Source organism: Sinocyclocheilus grahami, unplaced genomic scaffold (genome assembly GCF_001515645.1).
Source record: "Sinocyclocheilus grahami isolate Dianchi unplaced genomic scaffold, SAMN03320097.WGS_v1.1 scaffold761.1, whole genome shotgun sequence".
Lineage (NCBI taxonomy): Eukaryota > Metazoa > Chordata > Actinopteri > Cypriniformes > Cyprinidae > Sinocyclocheilus > Sinocyclocheilus grahami.
Genome location: NW_015505940.1, coordinates 669,121 through 677,478, shown reverse-complemented (window position 1 = coordinate 677,478; position 8,358 = coordinate 669,121). Strand labels below are relative to the sequence as shown.

Sequence of the window (8,358 nt, the reverse complement as noted above, 5' to 3'; positions counted from 1 at the left end):
TGAGAGAGAGAGAGAGAGTGAGTGAGTGAGAGAGTGAGTGAGTGAGTGAGTGAGTGAGTGAGGGAGTGAGTGAGTGAGTGAGTGTGTGTGTGTGTGTGTGTGAGTGAGTGAGGGAGTGAGTGAGTGAGTGTGTGAGAGAGAGTGAGAGAGAGTGAGTGAGTGAGTGAGTGTGTGCGTGCGTGCGTGCGTGCGTGCGTGTACAGGTCTCTACAAAAACATTATTGCATACTTCTGTAAGATAAACTCTAGAAACTCTTATTGTAATAATAGAAACACAGCTGCTGTCCCCTTACTAGTGTCCGTGGCGACCTGCAGCATGATGTGACACTTGTGTTTAAAGGTGAAGAGACTCTCTCCGATCGAGCCCTCCTTGCGTGTACAGGTCTCTACAAAAACATTATTGCATACTTCTGTAAGATAAACTCTAGAAACTCTTATTGTAATAATAGAAACACAGCTGCTGTCCCCTTACTAGTGTCCGTGGCGACCTGCAGCATGATGTGACACTTGTGTTTAAAGGTGAAGAGACTCTCTCCGATCGAGCCCTGCTTGAACTTGCTGCTGCCGCGCTCGGGATACAAGCTGTAGCCGAAGTCTTCCTCCTTCTGCTTACTCTCCGCCGCCGCGGTCTGCTCTCCGGCCTCTCTGTTCTCCTGCAGCGGCGCTTTATTAATAAACTCATCTCCTTTTGCACTGTTTTCAGCCATCGCTCCGAGCTACGCGTGTACGCAGAGGTCACGCAGAGGTCACGCCGGCGTGCGTGAGTCACGTGACTGAAAGCAGGCGAAGGGTGGCAGAGGGAGTAAAGTAGTTCAGTTATTAAAATGGTCGCGCTTTTACCGAATCTACTTATTTTTGTATTGTTTTGATTTTAGAAATAAGATAATTTTGCTTAAAATAATATCTCGTCAAGGCTGTTCTGTTTTCAAAATAAAAGTCCCCGGCTAAACGACACACGCAAGAGACTGTTTTTTTTTTTACAAATATATATATATATATATATATTTCATATTCTGACAAAAGACGAGCATTATAAACACCAAAAAAAGGGTAATGAAGAAAATAATTATTTATAGACTTCTCGCTTTTTTCGGCGCCATTACGTGGTCGCGTAGTACGTGACGTAGTTCGCGCATGCGCGCAGATGTGTTTGTGCTGTCATGGCGCTGAACGCAAACTACTGATCTAGAGCTCTTCATCGTCGCTACAGGTATGCTAGCACATGTTTTTACTAAAATATTTGAGCTCAAGTAAATTAGAAGCGTGCAGGCGAGTCGTTCGGCTCTGTATTTAACTCCACACAGCGCGTGATAAACCTGCTAACACGTGATGTTGTTTCGGTCGCAGATACAGCGAATATTCTAGAATTACAGACTGACGAGATTTCATTTCGAGTCGTGTTTCTTTTGCGGATTCGCTGATTAATCTGTAGTTCGCGGGCTTTTTCAGAGTCGCATTGTTGTTAGTTTAACTTTTGAAGAGTTACCATGGTAACCGTAGCTCCCGCAGACGGACTGTAAACTCATAATTAGCGATAATGGTCAGCCTTTTTTATTATTATTTTTTTTTTACGTAATATAGATATTAAATCAAAATAATAATAGTCACTTATTTATTTGTATGACAGTAGTTTTCTATGGTAACCCGGTGCTAACTATGGTAAAACTTTTTTTTAATAGATATCACTATAGTTTCCTAATTAATTAATCACAGTACATTGAGACATTACATCTTATGCTACACGCTTTCTGAAATGATATATCTCATTATAAAATATATAAAATGCACTGATTTGCATATATATTATATATTGATTTTGTCTGCTTATGAAAGGGTTTTCCAGAAAGATTTTGGATTTCTTTTTTTATCCGAAAATACTGTCAACAAACAGAACACCAATACACTTTCACCATATTTTTACAGATAAAATGTTGTATAAATCAGTGTAAATGATATGTAAACAAACTAAAACTGTATGTTTTGGTGTAAATGCTGCTGAAATGCAGATAGAAGCATAAACATATGCATTTTTATCATGTTTTAGCAATAAAATGTTGTATAAATCAGTGTAAATGATATATAAACAACCCTCACAGTGAAACCCTTCAGAATATAGACAGAAAATAAAACCGTACGTGCTGCTGAAGTGGAGATAAAAACTTTGAAATATATGTATTGTAGTTTAAAAATCGACAGATGCAAATAGATCAAATGTAATAAATAAACACTTAAGTTACGTAGGTATATTTAGGATGTTTTCCCCCCACTACACGTTACGGAGCGGTGGATGATTTTGTAAATTGTAGTAGTTTTAAACAGTTGTGTTTGCTGCAGGGAGTCTGATGTGGTCTAGAAGAGCGCAGTGATGTCGGGAAATAAAGCGGTGGAGCTGCAGACACAGATGCGACAGAACGCAGAAGATCTGCAGAACTTCATGAAGGAGCTGAACAACTGGGAGGAAGAAATCAAGAAGAAAGACCAGCAGCTCCGCGCCGGAAACATCAGCGAACCGCCGGTAAAACTCCGAGATTCTGAGCTCCGTACATTCAGGTGTTTGTTTGCTAAACTGTGTTTTATTCCAGAAGACGCTCCCGCCGGTGAGGAACAACGATTATAAGAAGACGAAGACGAGCGTGAAGCGCCAGACTAACGGCCTGAAGGAGCAAAAGGAGACGCAGCGCATAAAATCCTACGATTATCAGGCCTGGGACAAATTTGATGTGGTAATCTGATTCTGCGTTCTGATTCACGCGCTCTGATGTGCATAAAGATGTGATGATTTCACCGATGAACGCTGTTGGTTTGCAGGATAAGTCTCTGGAGGCCATGGACGCGGAGGAGAGCCCGGTCCACTCCAACGAGTCGGACTCTGAAGGGCTTCAGGTGGACAGAGATCTGGCGCTGACCGAGAAACAGAAGGTGTTCATTTAGTTAATGACGAAAAATGTTGACGAGATGACACTGACTTCATTAAACACTAATCGTATCTCATATTGTCAGTGAAATAAGATGAGACTCAAATGTGACCCTGGAGCACAAAAGCAGTCGTAAGTGTCAATTTTTCTAAAGTGAGATGTATACGTCATCTGAAAGCTTTGATGTATGGTTTGTTAGGATAGAACAATATTTGAAAATCTGGAATCTGAGGGTGCAAAAAAATCTAAATATTGAGAAAATCATCTTTAAAGTTGTCCAAATTAAGTTCTTAGCAATGCATATTACTAATCAAACATTAAGTTTTGATATATTTACGGTAGGACATTTACTAAATGTCTTCATGGAACATGATCTTTACTTAATATCCTAATGATTTTTGGCATAAAAGAGAAATGTATAATTGTGACCCATACAGTGTATTGTTGGCTATTGCTACAAATATACCCCAGCGACTCAACACTGCTTCTGTGCTGCAGGGCCACATGTGTGGTTTTAAAAAAACTCTATATATACAAAATTTCTCTGTATTTTCATCAACAAAAAAGAGGAGGAAAAAAATCAAGAGTTGTCCCCTAATTAGAGATTCACTTAAAAGGACATATTTTCTGCCTTAACTTTTCATTAAAGGATTAGTTCACTCTCAAATTAAAATTTCCTGATAATTTACTCGCCCCCGTGTCATCCAAGGTGTTTACGTCTTTCTTTCTTCAGTCGAAAAGAAATGAAGGTTTTTGATGAAAACATTCCAGGATTATTCTCCTTATAGTGGACTTCAGCGGCTACCAAACGGTTGAAGGTCAAGATTACGGTTCAGTGCAGTCATGGACGCACATCGCAGAGCAGTGCAAGGCGCACATTTTTGTTTATAAAGCATATACTCGTTTCGCTAGATAAGACTCTTATTCCTCTTCTGGTATCGTGTAGAGCCTTTTGAAGCTGCACTGAACTGTAATCTGTGCTGTGATTGGTTAGCTGGGCCGGTGTGTGCTGTGATCGGTTAGCTGGGCCGGGGTGTGCTGTGATCGGTTAGCTGGGCCGGGGTGTGCTGTGATCGGTTAGCTGGGCCGGTGTCTGCTGTGATTGGTTAACTGGGCCAGTGTCTGCTGTGATCGGTTAGCTGGGCCGGTGTGTGTTGTGATCGGTTAGCTGGGCCGGTGTGTGCTGTGACTGGTTAGCTGGGCCAGTGTGTGTTGTGATTGGCACGCCTCGGCGCCTGGTCGGGAAATGTCACGCCCTTACCATAGCCGCCTGCGAACTTCAGTGTAAATATTGCGTCAAAATATGCGGTGTAGTCCAAACAAGTCATTCGTTGTAGTTTTTGAAAAGTGATTTCTGTTAAATAAAATATCTCCTTTTGAAGTGGACTTTGAGCTTTGTAACTTTGCAGATCTTTATATGCTCAAACAGCAACATTACAGACTAACTCAAGTTGAGAAAGTGAAAAAGCATAATAGGACCCCTTTAATGTTTCAGGGGAATGAGTGCTTCAGGGACGGCCGGTACGACAGCGCCATCGAGTGTTACACCAGAGGAATGGACTCCGATCCGTACAGCCCTGTCCTACCCACCAACAGAGCGGCCTGCTTCTTCAGACTGAACAAGTACAGCCTCGTCTCCCGTCTTCATACAGGTGTGTTCTGGTGGATCGGTCCTGATGAGAGTGTTTGTGTGCCGCAGGTTCGCCGTGGCGGAGTCCGACTGTAATTTGGCCATCGCTCTGGACGGGAAATACGTCAAAGCGTACATCAGGAGAGCGGAGGCACGCACGGCGCTCAACAAACACCAGGACGCTCTGGAAGGTCTGACGCTTTATCAGGAAATCATGGAAGTGAACGAAGTTACTCTTGTGATTGAATATTTATCTAGTTCTGCTCCGATCTGAAATAATCCATCAGCAGAAAAGTGCCTGAATTTGTGAGCGAATTGGATCTTTTCAATGATTCAGTTGAACTGGTTCACAAATCAGTCTAAATGACTCATTATTATTTCTATAGCACATTTCACACTTTACATTTTAAAGCCTTTTTAATTACCTTCATTTATGAACTTTGCTATATACAACAGCAGTTAAAAGTTTGGAATAATTAAACGTTTTGAAAGAAGTGTCCTCTGCTCAACGAGGCTCCCTAACTTGATCACAAATACAGTAAAAACAGTACATATATGTAAATATATTGTAAAATGTCATTTATTGCTGTGATCAAATCTGAATTTTCAGCATCATTACTTGTCTTGTTTTAATTAAATGCATTCTAATTTATTTGTGTAATTCTATTTAATTTTAATTATTTTATTTTGTAATCAAAAACACAGTAAAGACTGTAAAATTGCGAAATATTATTACAATATAAAATAACTTCTACATGAATATATACAGAAATGAAATGTATTGCTGTAATCAAAGTTAAATTTTCAGCAGATAATACTCCAGTCTTATTTTAGGTTATTCTAATTATTTTATTTTAACTTATTATATTTTTATGTTATTTTCTTTATTTTGTCATCCTATCTTTTTTGTTACACAATCCTAAAAGGTTTACACAAAAATATTAAGCAGCAGTTTTCAAATAAATGCAGCATAAAAACATTACAAATCTCAATTATTCCAAATTGACTAGTAGTGTAAATTTCCTTTATATACTTCTCAAATCAAAAAGGAAAAAATAAAAATCCTGTCCCGAATCGAATCTTTCTCCAGTTCACGTCTCGTCTCTGTTCATTCGTGCAGATTATGAGATGGTTCTCAAACTGGATCCTGGAAGCTCGGAGGCCCAGAGTGAGCTCCAGAAGCTGCAGCAGGTGTGTGAGTGATCCGCTTTGACAGATGCGTGTGTGCTGTGAGATCCGTCAGTGACCGATGCTTGGTTCCAGGTGCTGGGATCGAGCGGACGGACGGAGGAGAAGAGCGAGAGCGATGCAGAGCCGTTACAGCAGCTGCAGGAACAGGAACAGCAGAGGAAACAAGAAGCAGTCGTGCAGAAGGACAGAGTGAGAAGCGTCTCTTCTTCTTCTCCATCATGTGAATACGTCGATCTGAACACTGCTTCTGTACGTTTCAGGGAAATGCTTACTTTAAAGAAGGCAAGTATGAGGCAGCGGTGGAGTGTTACTCCAGAGGAATGGAGGCGGATGGGACGAACGCACTGCTGCCTGCTAACAGAGCCATGGCCTACCTCAAACTCCACAGGTGACGTCCCTCAGAAGTGTGCTCACTGTCTAGTGCAGTGCTGGGGGAGACGCCAGTTACATAATCAGATTACTTTTTCAAGTCACTAGTAAAGTAGCGCATTACTTTTTAATTTAGAAGGAAACATCTGAGGTACTTTTTTAAATAATTAACAACAGTTACTTTGTTTCCCATGTGTTGAGTGACAGCTCCGGTGTTGCCATAGTGACGGAAACCGGGAGTGATTCGGTATTCCTCAAAATGAATAAAAACTTGCTGCAATAATTCTAAATGTTAAATTATATTTTATTAACCAATGTCTTTGCTGCTGACCTTCGATGATCTAATGCAACCATACTAATGTTTAGATGCACATTATATTTGTGTTGTAATTACTGAAGAGTTTTGAACTTCTTTTCTTCATGCAATCCAGAACGCACAACCCTCTACTGTACAGACACTGTGACCCTGGAGCACAAAACCAGTCGTAAGGGTCAATTTTTTTAAATTGAGATGTATGCATCATCTGAAAGCTGAATTAATAATCTTTCCATTGATGTATGGTTTGTTAGGATAGAACAATATTTGAAAATCTGGAATCTGAGGGTGCAAAAAAATGTAAAATATTGAGAAAATCATCTTTAAAGTTGTCCAAATGAAGTTCTTAGCAATGCATATTACTAATCAAACATTAAGTATTGATATATTTACGGTAGGAAATTTGCAAAATATCTTCATGGAACATGATCTTTACTTAATATCCTAATGATTTTTGGCATAAAAGAAAAAGGTATAATTGTGACCCATACAATGTATTGTTGGCTATTGCTACAAATATCCCCCAGCGACTCAACACTGCTTTTGTGCTCCAGGGTCACACATATTTACATTACCTTAAGCCTGAGGCTTATTCATTTCACCTTTGGTATGAAAGGGCGTTCACATTTGCCAAAAATATAACTTTTTATATTAAAAACAAACAAGCAAACCCAGCCCTGATGAGAAAAAGTAACACAAAAGTAACGCAACGCATTACTTTCCAAAAAAAAAAAAAGTACCTAAGTAATGCAATGCGTTACATTTTTAGTAAGTAGCGCAATATTGTAATGCATTAGTTTTAAAAGCAGCTTTCCCCAGCACTGGTCTAGTGTGTGAGAGAGCGGTGTGTGTGTGTTTGTGCAGGTTCAGCGATGCGGAGCAGGACTGCAGCACGGCTCTCGCTCTCGACGCATCGTACGCCAAAGCCTTCGCCAGACGAGCCACGGCCAGAGCCGCTCGAGGCAGGACCAGAGAGGCCAAAGAAGGTCCGCCATCCATCGCTTCGGTCGCTTTCACAGCCTCACCCTCGTTTCTGAGGAGCTCACATGCGTTTGTGTTTGTCTGCAGACTTCGAGCAGGTTCTGAAGCTGGAGCCGGGAAACAGACAGGCCTTGAGTGAGATCGAGAAGCTCTCAGCGGTACGTGTGACCTTGAGTGCATGCTTGTGTGTAGACACAACAATATGGACAAAATACTGTGATTATTCAGTTCAGTTCAAGTTTATTTGTGTAGCACTTTTCACGATGCAAATCATTGCAAAGCAGCTTTATAGCAAATTACGTTTCTACAATATATTTAGTGGTAGCTTATCAGTGGTGACTGTCAGTTAATGTACGGAAAAATCAATTAAAGACGTAATCAAACAGATGATGATCACTTATTAACAGCAATTATTATATGATGCAATCAAACTTATAGCAAAATGTGGTAGTTCTGTATGTTGTTTCAGGGTTGGCATCATCTGAGGTCCTCTTTTTATCAATTATATGTATCAATATGGCTGCAATATTATTAGTAGTATTATTAAATAAAAATATTAAAATGACTAAATAAAACCAAAATAAGAAATATTACTATTAATAAAATTTAGTAGATAATTCACTTAATAGAAATCAAGATACTTGATTTAATAAAAATGTGCACATTTTTTCATTATAGCTGTAAAATTATGTTTTTAATAAGTGCACAACATTGGGGGGGGGGGGGGGGGGGGGGTCTAATTGCAGCTTTTCTGATTAAAAATTATGATTGAAAAAAAATATTGCTGTGCTTGATAGGGCTGCACAACTTGGCCAAATATTTGTGATTATAGGTTTCACTATGGCTATTAAATAAAAATAATATATAATAATTAGTCATTTAAAATGTTATTCCAGTATTTTGCACAAAAAAAAAAAAAAAACTAGTATTTATTAAAAAAAAAAAAAAAAAAAAAA

At 39.5% G+C, this 8,358-nt stretch overlaps 2 protein-coding genes across 8 annotated transcripts in view; one reads left to right on the top strand and one right to left on the bottom strand.

Annotated features, from left to right (window-relative positions):
* atp23 (ATP23 metallopeptidase and ATP synthase assembly factor homolog) overlaps positions 1–799 on the bottom strand; it is a 13,746-nt gene extending 12,947 nt beyond the window's left edge. Inside the window, exons 1-2 of one of the 2 annotated variants that reach the window (XM_016245626.1) lie at positions 546–799; positions 294–366 (exon numbers count right to left, since the gene is read on the bottom strand). In XM_016245626.1, the coding sequence (XP_016101112.1) occupies positions 294–366; positions 546–707 (235 nt within the window). In that variant the 5' untranslated portion in view covers positions 708–799. Of the gene's footprint in view, positions 1–293; positions 367–472 lie in introns of both variants that reach the window. The other variant, XM_016245627.1, reaches the window with a different exon arrangement.
* Positions 800–1,117: 318 nt separating this feature from the next.
* Positions 1,118–8,358, top strand: part of rpap3 (RNA polymerase II associated protein 3) — a 10,974-nt gene continuing 3,733 nt past the window's right edge. For 5 of the 6 annotated variants that reach the window (XM_016245664.1, XM_016245663.1, XM_016245662.1 and 2 more), the window contains exons 1-11: positions 1,118–1,210; positions 2,335–2,515; positions 2,583–2,723; positions 2,809–2,919; positions 4,411–4,538; positions 4,615–4,736; positions 5,666–5,736; positions 5,809–5,925; positions 5,997–6,124; positions 7,286–7,407; positions 7,490–7,560. In XM_016245664.1, the coding sequence (XP_016101150.1) occupies positions 2,366–2,515; positions 2,583–2,723; positions 2,809–2,919; positions 4,411–4,538; positions 4,615–4,736; positions 5,666–5,736; positions 5,809–5,925; positions 5,997–6,124; positions 7,286–7,407; positions 7,490–7,560 (1,161 nt within the window). In that variant the 5' untranslated portion in view covers positions 1,118–1,210; positions 2,335–2,365. The remainder of the gene's footprint in view (positions 1,211–2,334; positions 2,516–2,582; positions 2,724–2,808; positions 2,920–4,410; positions 4,539–4,614; positions 4,737–5,665; positions 5,737–5,808; positions 5,926–5,996; positions 6,125–7,285; positions 7,408–7,489; positions 7,561–8,358) is intronic. The other variant, XM_016245660.1, reaches the window with a different exon arrangement.